At 37.9% G+C, this 13,185-nt stretch overlaps 1 protein-coding gene across 7 annotated transcripts in view; it reads right to left on the bottom strand.

Moving 5' to 3' along the window:
• AOPEP (aminopeptidase O (putative)) overlaps positions 1–13,185 on the bottom strand; it is a 186,465-nt gene that overhangs the window by 64,545 nt on the left and 108,735 nt on the right. For 3 of the 7 annotated variants that reach the window (XM_063422452.1, XM_063422453.1, XM_063422458.1), the window contains 2 exons: positions 10,622–10,684; positions 9,908–9,991 (listed from right to left, as the gene is read on the bottom strand). The exons of 2 other annotated variants lie outside the window; for them this stretch is intronic. In XM_063422452.1, coding sequence (XP_063278522.1) covers positions 9,908–9,991; positions 10,622–10,684 — 147 coding nt within the window. Of the gene's footprint in view, positions 1–885; positions 1,020–9,907; positions 9,992–10,621; positions 10,685–13,185 lie in introns of those variants that run through there. 2 more of the 7 variants (XM_063422457.1, XM_063422454.1) reach the window with 2 other exon arrangements.

Genomic DNA, 13,185 nt, shown 5'->3' with positions numbered 1-13,185 from the left:
GGCAATAAATTCAAGAAACTGGAAAAAGAAAAGGCATTTGCACTATATATGCTAGCTTCCAGAATGGGAACGACATCTTCAACTGGACATTCCCTTCATATACCTTTTAATTCCCATCACCCAACTCCTAACATTGACATCAAATTCAAATTCTCCTCACTTGTAACTTAAAGCAATTTTAATTCTGTATTCTATTCTGGAGTGTTTTACAGGCCTCTAGTGGGGTTGTTTGTAAAACTCCCACAGAAACAGAACCCAGAAGTGGGAAATGCAGGTGCTTGCTAGGGAGGTTGAACACAAACTGAAAACCTTGAGCTTTAAGTTTCCTTCTACAATTACAGAATCACAGGTGACTCTGACCTAGAAGGGACCCACAAGAACCAACTCCAACTCCTGGCCCTGCACAGCACCATCATCAAGTGTCACTCCATGTGTCTGAGGGCATTGTCTGAACACTTCTTGAACTCTGTCAGGTTGGTGCTGTGACCACTTGCCTGGGGAGCTGTTCCAGTGCCCAACCACCTCTGGGTGATGAACCTTTTCTAACAGCCAACCTAAACCTCCCCAGACACAGTTTCAGGCCATTCCCTGGGCTCCTGTCCCTGGTCACTAGAGGGAAGAGATCAGTGCTTCCCTCACAAGGAAGTTGTAACTACAGTGAGGTCTGTCCTCAGTCTCCTCCAGGCTGAACAGATCAAGTGCCCTCAGCTGCTCCTCGTATAGCAAACCTCACTGGAGGTGAGGCTGCCCTAACCTATCCTTTCCTTTCTTCCTTTCTTATGCCTACCTCAGACAACATGTGAGTAGCAATGAGCATTGTGAAATCTCAAGGATAATTATTTGTGTTGATAATAACTGGTCACGACACATATTGTGACTCGGAAATTTAATAAAATTTTAAATATAATTAGAATCACAATAATGAAGGTGATGGTACATTGATCCAACTTCTCTCATTTTCCTGTTTTTCCTCTGTGCAACTAGTGCTGAGATATTCTGCTGTGAGGTTTATTTCGTATCTGCAAATGAGTAATCCAGAGTTCAGGTCTCAGCATCCATAATCAGATTTTTATACATTTTAACAGATAATCACAGTGTTCATGCCAAGTAAAACTCACTAGCCTTTGAAAGTAACTTTTCCATAGATTTGTTGAGTCACAAGGAATTTTTACTCATGAAAAGACATTTTTATAACACTTTATGCATTTGGCTTATTCTAAGTTTTGATGGTAATAGAAACATTCAGATCAAGATGACTCAAGCTGAAAAGCACTTGCTTTTCAATGATGAAAGGAATGTAGTCAAACATTGAATACCATATGATTTGGACACATCAAGTTGTATTGCACCACAGATCTAGGTATGGTAGTGAAAAGCTTATATGTAGCCCAAAGAACACAGTTCCCTTATCTGAAACCATCAGTCTTGCTCTAACACCAGCAATGACAAACAGAAACTCCATGAATCCTCCCATTTACCAAACTCAGTATGTTTTACAAGTACTAACTTAATGTCACAAGTAACAAAACACTTAGATAAGAATATTTTTAGCTTACAAAGACACAGAACTTGAAACTGCTTACCCTCTCTACATAGCACAGCTCATTTGTGTGGTAGAAGGATAGTAATATTCTGTAATTCAGCAGCCTATGTATGATTAAGACAACAACTCTGTTCAAGTTTCACAGATTTTAATGCCGTAAATGGAATGAGAAGCAATGGTAGGTGCTAGAGAAACACACCAATGTGCTCAATTTCTTTTTATTTTAGAAAGAAGGATACATAAACTAAAATAGCAGCAGCTTCGCAATGGAGGTGTAAAGAAGAGCTGGGAGCAATAGCTCACTTCTGAGATGAATGTGTACATGGAAAATAAGCAGGATATAAGCTAAGAAGGAAACCAGAGTCACGGACTCCTAACTGCTCAGCCATCTTTCTGTCATAGCAAATGTGATGTCATAAAGACAACACAACTATAGAGCAAGAAAGTGACCTTTTACACACAGTCTTACACATGCAAACTAGACAGCTACAAATCAAAATAGTTTGTGATTTAGGCACATTATGAGAAGAATCATGGATACATTGGGTAGCTCTTTCTTCTATACCCAGGCAATTAATGTATGAATATCCAGTATAAGTTGAAGTTTTTGAGTATTTTATTTAATAATAAAAAAAAAATCCCCAAAAAACCACAACAAAAACTCCCCCAAAAAACCACAAAACAAACAACCCCCCCGCCCCAACACAGGCACCAAAATGAAACGAAAATATTCAAACACATGGCTCTTTTGAAGAGTGAACAGTACTGCTTTCAGGCCTAGCCAAGGGATTACTGTTACACAGGGAAATCAAATGACTTTTAAGAAAAAATAATTCTAAGAATGCTTCCCATCTCAATGCTCTGGACAAGAGAAAACAAAAGAAGAGACTTAGTGTCTACATGCCATCTAGGTCGTTGGTATTACACAACCTTCCTTCTTAAAAACACTTCAAACAAATTCCTATATGGGATATTCACAGGCTTTAACTGATTAAAAACAAGTGCAAGATATGAACTACTCTCTGGAAGTACAAAATGGGTTGTTTTCAGAAAAAAATCCATCTTCCTCATGAAGCAAAACAGAATCTGATAGTCTGACTTTCTATTAAATGCAGCTCATTAAATATTTACTTACATGCCACTTTATACCAGAAGGCTGCATAGCCATACAAGACATTCACACAAGACACTTAACTCTACATTTCTGTCTCATGTAAGTTGTGAAGCAACACACATCACTAGAATAAATACACCTCTGTGTACACCTCTGCAAATGGCTATGTATGCTATTTTCTTTATCATAAGTTCCAACTCTGTACTACCTCCAAGTTAATAAAACAGGAACAGACTTGCCATCATACCTCTCTCTGTGCTGTGAAGATACAACACACAGGCACAATTCTGACTTCTGGCTGTTATCGTGCCCTCCAACACCTTATCACACTATGCCTGAAAGTTTTACAATCAAAATTTTTTGTACTGAAAAACCCCATGATTTAGCAAGCTTTCATTAATTATTCTCCCTTAGGATTAAAGGTTACAGGCTGCATGCGTACATTCAAAGATGAAAAGGTAAAGAGTTGTCCATTGAATTATTATTATTTAAAATAGACTCAAAGCCAACACCTATATTGATACTTATAATCTAAAATCACTATAGCTGAAATTCATTACTAGAAAGTATGTTTTATGACAATATAAATATAAATAAATGTACCCATAATTACTTTTAGTACTGTGGCCATGAAAAAAACCGATTGAGAACTACCAAATCTTTTTGCAAAAGGCCTAGCCTTACCTTCTGTGCTCAGACATTTCTTTAAAAAACCATGTCTGCACTTACAGACTACTACACATGTGCTTTTACTATATAGCATGTGAACATAATCCAAACTCAAAAGTACACATACAATGAGGACAATAGCTAAGACCAGTCATCAAAAAATAGTTAAGCCTATTCTGACAATGTGTAATAAATATAAGACTGAAATAAACCACATGTAATACTGAAATAAAGCACACATTTGAGCCAGCAGACCAATAAGCCTCCTTAGGAGTCATTATAGTCAATCACATCAAGAAGAACCTGGGGACATTTAAATCAAGTAGATTATTCAGCTGGCATGCACAAGTGTATATTCTCAGCTAATAAAAAAATCCATAGGAAAAATCTGTAGGAAAAAAACTTATGGAGTGTTTGAATACAGCGTACCACTTTTTTCCAAATGTGGAGTGCTGCTCCAGTTGCAAATGCCCTGAAAGGGACAGCCCTCTGCCTGATCCCAGAACTCACTATATCACCACTCAGAATTCACTGTGTAAACACTGGAGGGGGCATACACTTGAGCAGTACTAAAAACAGTCAAATGCTTTTTGGTTTTTTTTTCTATTTTGGAAAGAATAAAACTGTTCTCACATTTTCCATTTCCTGTTTTATTAAAGACAAAACTTCTTTTTATTAAGCTAAGGTATGAATCATCATGTTTCAACCACCAAAAATAGGGCTTTATAACTAGAAACAGCAGCAGACTGAACAAGTTAGCAGCAGTTGTCAATCTCAGTAAAGTAGTTCTAGATAGCATCATATGATAACATACACTAACATCACCTTCTTAAAATGCTTCCAGTGAGACTGATAGCCAAACTGTTACACAAATGTGTAACTAATTCTTCCTAAGAATCAAAAACAATAGACTCCTCTACTAAAACTGCTTTTTTCTGCCTTTCTCGACAAACCTTGTGCTTTACAACAAGAGGCCTTAATCTACCATTGAACGGGAGGGATGGTTGCTTGTTTGGACAACTATAATTAACAGCGATGTAAATATCTGCAAACTTTAAACTATTTCAACGCATAGCTGTTCTGGCCTGAGATCTCCTAATTTAGAGATGATCATCTCAGAGTCAAAAAGACCATGGAAGTATTAGCATATGCATGGTGATAATGGCTTCATTTATCTAAAAATGTGGCCTAATGAGAACATTCACTATTTGACAACTTAATATCTATCTGTGAGGCTTCATATGAAATGCAATACAACAATTCCTTGCTACGAGAGATGGGTGCTATTAAAAAGAAAACTATGATCCTGGCATACGACTCCTAGAAATAACATACAACTGATACTATGGTCAGAAGTGGGCTATTAAGAAAAAAATACTAAACCAAAAATTTCACTCTTGTTCAGTTGGGGTTTTTTTGTGGGTGGTTTTTTTTTTGGGTTTTGGTTTGGTTTTTTACACACAGACACAGTATTTTCATGTTCTATTAAATGTTTCTTAGGTGAATTGTGAAGTGGTACTATTGCACTACCCTGAAAAACAACAGTACTTTGGAACAGCACAATTAAGAAGGTTCCAAACGTTTCACAAATACAAATATTCTTTGGGGGATGGAGAACTAAATACTAAAATTGCTTTGTTCCAATGGCCTGAAATTATATTCCTATGTAATCATAAAAAAAGCTTTTAAATGACAGTGTCTATTTCTCAGACAGCTTAACAACATATAATGCAAATCAGATCTTGTACATGAGCTTGGAAAAAATTTCAATTCAAATTTCTGAATGAGAAATGAATTAAATGTTTTCTTTAATCAGTAAAGGCCAGTTTATAACGTGCCTAGAAAGTTCTGTGAAATTAATAGAATCTGGTACAGCAAATAACACCATTGAAGCATCTCTGAATAACAGTTTAGGACTTTTCATCATGTTTCTTTTAGCTGTTAAGCAGTGCATAAACTCAACAGATTAATTCAGATTTGATCCTTATTTTAATCCTTAGTTTGGTAGATTCTAATAAAAATACTCATTTTGACAAACAATAATACATGCCAGTTAAAGATTTCATGTGATTTTTATGCATTACAAGTTAACAGTTGCTACTTGAATTTGCAGAAGCACACCATCCTGAATAAATATTCTAGTTAACTAAAAGGTCTGTTATACCACAAGTTTTTTTTTTTAATCAGTATTTTTATGAGACTTCAAAATATTTTCTACTTACAGAAACAAGACAACTTATTTTAGAGAATTGAAAGATTTGTTTCTTGTGTTTCACTTACACTGGTGAATTGATTATTAAAGGGCAAAGACAGCATTTAGCATCAGTCATACATATTGCAACTGGTTTGGGATTTCTATCTTTTATTAGAAACTTTAAAGCTATATCAACAAAGTCATTTTTGCTCAGGTTATTAAGAGAGCTTAAATACTGACATTTGTGAATCTCTAGAGTGACAAAAAGGATCAATAGCAACAACCAATAGGAAAAGAATCAAAATCACATTGCTAGTAAAACTAGTAGAAAAACCTTAAACAAAAGAAAACAATATTTCTGAGAAAGCAGCAGAAATTATTCTGGAAAAGTTGAATTACTCCCCAAAGTTTCAGTATATGATCAAACGAAAACTGAAACAGTCAAATGCATTTTTGATCATGAGCAGGAAACATGTTCCTTATCTAGTGTGAATATATACTCATGTTTAGTTCAATGTTTTTCCTAAATCCTGTGTATCATTGTTATGTCAACTGACGACACTTCTTATACCACTGGGATATTTTAAAATCAGCTTTTATGTTTTGACACTGAACATCATGTAAAAGTGAATTAGTCTTCTAATGAAAAGCTGTTTTTCCACAGGAGATACAGATCACATGGCACAATTCGACTAGTCTGACTAGAAGATAATTTTCCTCTACCTAACACAGATAGGATAACGGAATCTTTTTTTTTCACACAGTCAACTATTAGAACATCATCATCATCATCATAACATCACGTAACAGTTCTAGCATACTCTTCATTATAAACAATGCTTATTTTAACTAAGTAATTCTTATCAACTCTGTTATACTTTCCCTAAATTTCACACCAGAACAGCATTCTGTATTGATACACATACTGACTGTTAAATGTGCTGACCAGATAAATGCAACATGAAGAAACAGCATAATATTAAATGAGGAGTAAAAAAATGTACAAGAGTAGAAAGGAGGACAAAAGTAGAAATGCAGAGGGTGAATGTGTTTAAATTTGTGTAGGTGTACATGTATTTTAAGAAGAGTAGTTACAGAGAACTATAAGCAGAAAACATGGTGAGCAAAAGGTAACTTTTTTTCAATTTTTCAAGGTTTTTTCCATTTCTTTGAAACAGATAGAGAGACTGAAAGTAAATAGAAAGGAGTGAACAGTACTGAAGGTGACTAAATGTGTCAAAAGAAGACAGGAAGAGAAAAGAAGTATGAAAAAGAAGTAGGAAAGAAAATATTGGCATAAAAGGCATTAAGAAAATATAAGAGTTTCAGAGATAGAACAGCAGAAAGGCTAGAAATTTAGAAAAGCTTAAAATCAAACAAACAAAAAACCTAAATAAAGAAGAAGAGCAAAAGTATGACAACCCTCAGCAATTCGGCTAGAAGTCTTTCTCACCCACCAATTCTGTTCCACTGCTGTAATCCACCGTGTGGATCCACACTGGAAAGCAGCGCCACACCTTTCTACAAGTTTCCCCACTGGTTCCTCTCCAACACACTTAACACTACAGTCACATAGTTTTATCCAGCACATGGTATCCTCAAATGTTTTTTGAGTGTGTGTAAGTGCATATAAAGTCAGCTTTTACAAACTTAACCATTTGAAAGGCAATTTTTTTCAAGAAGCAATTCCTTGGCAGCTGGGGAGCAACCCTTCCTTCACCATTCTGTTTCACTTATTCAATACAGTTATCTTTCTGTCCTACATTTTGTACTTGGATGCAGTTGCTTTGATTTGGCGGACACTCAGTACAGCAAAGTTATCCATCTTGTATAAGAAATTGGACACCCTATTACAAAGAAGAAAAATAATAGAAGAAAATTGGACAACACAGGCACGTGAAAGCTTAGAGGAAAATCTGACAGCACAGGCAGATGGAAGTTTAGACACTACGTATAAAAAGTTACCGCTTGTTTTGAAAGTTTAGAAGCTGCATTTAAGAAGTTGGTGTTTGCTTTGAAAGGATAAGCAAGATCAAAGCAAGGTGCAGTTTTCTAGTGCAGCAAAATACATTAGTATCTTGATTTTTATCACAGTTGTAATATGAGCTGTTACCAAATCTCTGACTTTTATTATTGTTCACCTTCTCACCTCCCTCTTGTCACTCCATATCTTTATTTCTATTTCTCTGCTATCTTCAAGGTAGTCTTACTTTTCTATTACATGCTCTTCTCTTTCTTGTTCTCTTATTTCTGAAGATACTTTAACTTCTGTATAATGCCATTTTAACTTCTGTATATTGCCGTTTCTTCTACAAGCAGACACAACTAAAAATCAAGAATTCTCATGGAACAGAGGTTAGCACCACCTACAGTGAGTAGGAATTGCTCTGGTAAGTCAAGGTTGGAAACCTAGTGCATCCAAATCTGAAACCAAATAATAAAGCTCTCCTAGCACCAGGGAGGTCCCTTACCCTTTTTCTCCTCTGTTCCCTTACCTGTAACTGCATTGAAAAAGTCACCATTGCAATGGCCAAACTTCTAAGCAACATAAAGAATTCCAGTCTCAGTGAACAGTCAGTGGTTTACTATCAAATATAAAATTATTGTTACGCCTCTTCCTTCCCGTGTGGTTAACTACCTTGCAAATGTAGTGCTGTGAATATGCATTGGATCTCCATGAATTAATACTTATAGATATTAGAAGAATATGGTTATGCATGCCTTTAATTTTAATTCATATGTCTACTCACAGACCTTGTTCTAGAATTACTGTTTGAAAAAACAGTGAGTATTATCTTATGTTTACACATCAGGTTTTGCATTTCTATCACTGCCAGCATGCTGATGTTCTCTCTCACAAACTGTGGAACACTTGGAGAACAACATCCTCAACAGAAAAGGAATTTTATCTGTACAAAGGGATTTTGCACTAATGAAGCCTTCTCCTATAAAAAGGGATTAGGATTGGTATAACAGCACAAGGCACTTTTAAACCTACTGTTCAGAGGACCTACTTTATATCATCTAAAAATTTCTTCAAAATGCACACCATCTGGTTTGTACTGGGGTTATTTGTACCATCAATACATTCTGCTCACAAATTTCCAAGGCAATACAATCTTTATCTTACAAAATCTTCATCTTAGCCTAAAATGATTGTAAGTACAAATGCTACACATAGACACAAACACACATTCACATATAGAAATATAAATAGAAATGAAATTACCTTGTGAAACAGTCTATGCTATCTCTATTTAGATCACACCATTCTAAAGCACAACAACACAAAACATCTTTTCTAAATGATGTATTCCAGTTACAAAATAAAAGTCGTGAATTAAAGGATGCTATTTGCAGTTTGTAGCTAACCATGGAACTGGTAAATCATCCACCACAACAATGCACTTTGTGGACATTTGTCATATACTTGCAATGCCCATACTAAGGCAACACATCTCAGGAGCTGGCAGTCATGCTATCAGGAAGAATTTGGCTAGAGAAATAGCAATGATTCATTACGCATTTTAGAAGCACTGTCAAAACAGCAACCCAACACACTACTCTTTTAACCCTTTAAAAGTAACAAAAGCTCTAAAATAAAATCATAAATTTGTTTTCGAAACCAAAAAAAGAAAAAAAAAAAAAAAATCACAGTTCTAATAATGCATTTGGAAGTGCATCTTTATTCACCTTTTCTTCCCTCAAGGGACAGAAAATAGCTATTTAGCTTCAGCTAACTATTTACCTTTCTACATTGCAATTTAAATGGTCAACTCAACCTTATAGAACAGGTCTTTCACAAAAGAGTAACCAAAATTCACTGGTTTAAAAACAGTTTAAATTTGGTTGTATTCAGGTTTTAAAACCCTCTGTAGTAATTTTTAAAATAATCATCACATTTTCATTAACTGAAATCTATACTACAAATAGATGATTTTCAAACTCACCCTCTGAATGAGGAGTCAACAACATAGTCCAAATATTTTGTTTCAACATGCACATCACATCTTTTATTGTCCCGATATCTACCACATAAACTGCCTCTCACCTACCAGTATCTGAAAATAGTGCTTCAGATCCTGTCAAAAGCTCTCAAGGGCTGTATTCCTCTGATGAAAACATCCCTCTCTTTCTTCCTGGGAATGTCCCAGTTAAATACAAACACATGAAAATTTTGTCTCCTGAATACAGACATCTAAAAGGGTTATTAATTTCTTGCCATCGTCACTACATAGTGACTCTGAAACTTTATACACCCACTTACTGTCATCTTGTGGAAGACACTAAGTAACATCTCTACCAAGCTTAAGAAGGCATAACCAGAAAGCATTTTGGATCTTCTGTCCTTTGTCCAGTTACACAAACTGACATCATGATTACTTACCTGCTGGAAAACAACTTCATCCCGCTTCATTTTCTTTTTGCTGCTTTTTCTGATCCTCCGGTTTGTCTGAATCCATTTTGTGACCTGGAGTTCAAAATCATGGTGCTTTTTTTAGGTAGAAGATGCAACCTGATTGTAGTTACTCAGCACTAGTAAAAAGCTATAAAGATAATCAAGACAACTTTTTCATTGCTTCACTGGAAAGGAAAATGCACTTCACCTCTCTTAAGTGATGTGGTCTGAGGTAATCTGGCTATTACTTGTACATGATCAAAGTGTGAGGTGATGTTCTTCATCTTAGAGCTTTTGGTTTAAGGGGTTTTGCACAAAGAACATTTTGATGTCAGACCAGATTGCCAAATGGGAAGTTATCACAGCACTATGAAAAACTCGTGGGGAAAACCTCTCCGATTTCTCCCTTTTCGCCTTCTATTTCAAGTAAGAGATTTACTTCCAGCCACCCACTCGAACATTGTTCCATACTACCAATGCCAAATCTGGATGGCGTGGTTGTTATTATTTAATAAAGTCGTAACACTTGGTGGGGTTTTTTTCCCCATACCAATATGTTTATTCTTAATATGAAAGCAATTCTTTTCTAAAGCAAAAGTGTGACAGGGTGGGGATGGTGTGTCAGGTAGAAAACTCCAGGAGCAGATCTGCAAGAGGAAGAAGCGGGTGCACAGTAATAGCTGCGAAAGGTTTCCTCCTCACCTCGCCGCACACTTGCTGGACGAGCTGACACTCCTTCCACGTCTCTCTCTCCTCCAGCAGGGGCTGCACAGGGGAGAAAGCGCACCGTGAGGCGGGATCGCCCGCGGAGGATCCGCGCTCCGCTCCGCGGGGCCCCGAGGCGGCAGGCGCGGGGGAAGCGAGCTCCGACCGCCGCCAGCCCGCGGAGCGCGCCCGCTCCTTCCCGCCTCGTCCCGCTCCGTCCCACGCCGTGCCGGCACTCCCGGGCTCGGCAGCGGCACACCGCAGCCCTCGGTAGGAAATGAAACACCTCCGCACGGTCCCCCGCCCCGGCCGCCGGAGCTTCGCGGAGAGGAGGAGCCTGCCTTAAAGACGTCAGGGCCCGCCGGCTCCGGGGCGGCCCGGCGGGGCCAGCGCGCCTGAGACACCCGCAGCGGGGCGGCCGCGGGCCCGGCCCGGCTCCACCACGCTCCCCCGCCCCGCCTCGCAGGTGCGGAGCCCGGCCCGGCCCGGCCCGGCCACTGGCGGTGCTGCCGCCAACCCGCGCTCCCTGCGACGGCGCAGCCGACGGCAGGGCTATTCATACCCTCCACATCCACGCTCCTCAGGGTTTGCAGCCTAATCATGAGAGATACGCTCTCTCTTCGAGTCCCTTACTATGGAAGATTTCCTATGAACCGTCCTATAACCATGCTCTGTCACAGGTCTTTAGGACAGAGGAATGGCCTAGTGGGGATAGTTTAAGAAAGCATGATCACCACGAACTTCTTCAACATTGGCCTTGGTACTTGCTCTCACCTCCAGAATCCAACTACTAAACTACTTCGGGGAATCTGAAATGCATCTTAAAAGCAAGATCCAAAGCAGCTTTGTAAGCATACTGCATCACAGAAAGCCCTTTATCAAGGGCTCGGCTGATGGCTTTATTTATTCAACGAGATGCCGCGAGCAGGCAATTAGGCATGGGACTTCATCAGATATTCTTGCACCCTCAGAAGATGATATTCAGACTCCAGTAGGTTGGGAGATTCTAAGATTATGTCAGGCATGCAAAATCCAAATACAATTAATTCCTAAGTTAGGATTTTATCAAGTGCTTTTGTGTTCATATTTAAAAAACAAGAGGCAGTAAAGGATAGAGTGCATCATACTTGGTATAGTTAAAATTATGTTACTAAAGTATTGTCAGTATTTTAAAAATTATTCCTACTCTTTAGAAAACTATATATTGCTGTATTTCACAAAAGCTTCAAAAGGAAATCTCTGCTCTAGCAAAAGAATAGGGCACATTAAAACATGTATGTAGTAAACCCTCAATATATAGAATTAGATGTACTTTGTAAACAGATTTAAGTAAATAAAGGTAATCCAATAAGTGTGTATTAAATCTTGAGAGTATCCCTTTATCACTTGAAAAAAAAAAACCTCTCCTTGCCTTTTTGTTTTACTGCCACAACATCCTTCTTCCAAGATCAAAAGCTTTAGATCAAAGCCAAGATCAAACTCAATGCTTTAAATAGAAGCAACTTCACTATGAAGCATTAAACAAAGAAGAACTTTTTAACAGATATATCACTATAGAAAATCTTACTGTAGTTTTTTATTTCACACTTACAACAGGTCTACCTGAATAAACTACCTGAAACTAGTATAAACAACGTATTTTTATTTTGTAAAGCCACAATAGATTTTTCTACTAAATGGTAATTCTGAAAGTGCCTACAAATTGAACTGAGTGTATTTGAGTGAAGAAAGATGAGCAGAACACAGTTCAAAGGGAATGAACAAAAAACCATGTTAATGGCAAACACAAATTAATGCAACTACTTAAACAGTATTTCCTTGGATCAGTTAACAGATTAGAAGGTGCATTACCACAGAAGTAGTTATGGGAAACACTGGACCATAGAAACAATGAAACATTTATACTCTAAGTCCTTCAAAGAATTGCACTTCCTTTTCTGTCGAATATTTAGGGAAAACTAGGGGGGAAAAAGGGTTACAAAAGACATTGATTTTCAGACCAACAGATCCCGAGGATGATTAGGGATGAAAATCCACAAACACACAAACATACTGTGTGGTTCAAACTCAGAGGAGACTCCTGTTTTTTTGTTGGCAGCTGCAGAGCAGTCACGGAAATTCAAGAGGAATTGTTACTTTTTATGGTAATGTACCATGTGGAACCAACATCTGAGGCTCCCTGGTGCTGACTGCTGTGCACATCCTAACTTGAACATTCACCTATTCGTAAGACAATAGCACTGCAGTGTGAGGTAAAAGTCAACTTGCCATTACAGATAGCCTGCAGAAGACAAAAAGCTGTGGCAGAAATAGGGTGGGCCTAGCAAGCGGTGGTCACAGCACACTGGCAGTGTCTCTTATCAGTCAACTCTTATTTCTGTTTATTGATGTGTCAATGAGATATAGCGAATAATCAGAGCAGCAACTTTTGCTGGCAGTGGAAGAGAGCAGGGGAGAGAGAGAGCCGGAAGATGAAAAGAAAAGGGAAGCCATGAAAGAGGAGGGAACAAGGCAAGAAAAAGGAGAGGAGGAAAGATGTTTTAAGAACATTTTGTCTCCTA

This window comes from Prinia subflava, chromosome Z, assembly GCF_021018805.1.
Source record: "Prinia subflava isolate CZ2003 ecotype Zambia chromosome Z, Cam_Psub_1.2, whole genome shotgun sequence".
Lineage (NCBI taxonomy): Eukaryota > Metazoa > Chordata > Aves > Passeriformes > Cisticolidae > Prinia > Prinia subflava.
Note: the sequence above shows the minus strand (reverse complement) of the source record. Positions and strands in the feature narration are given on the sequence as shown.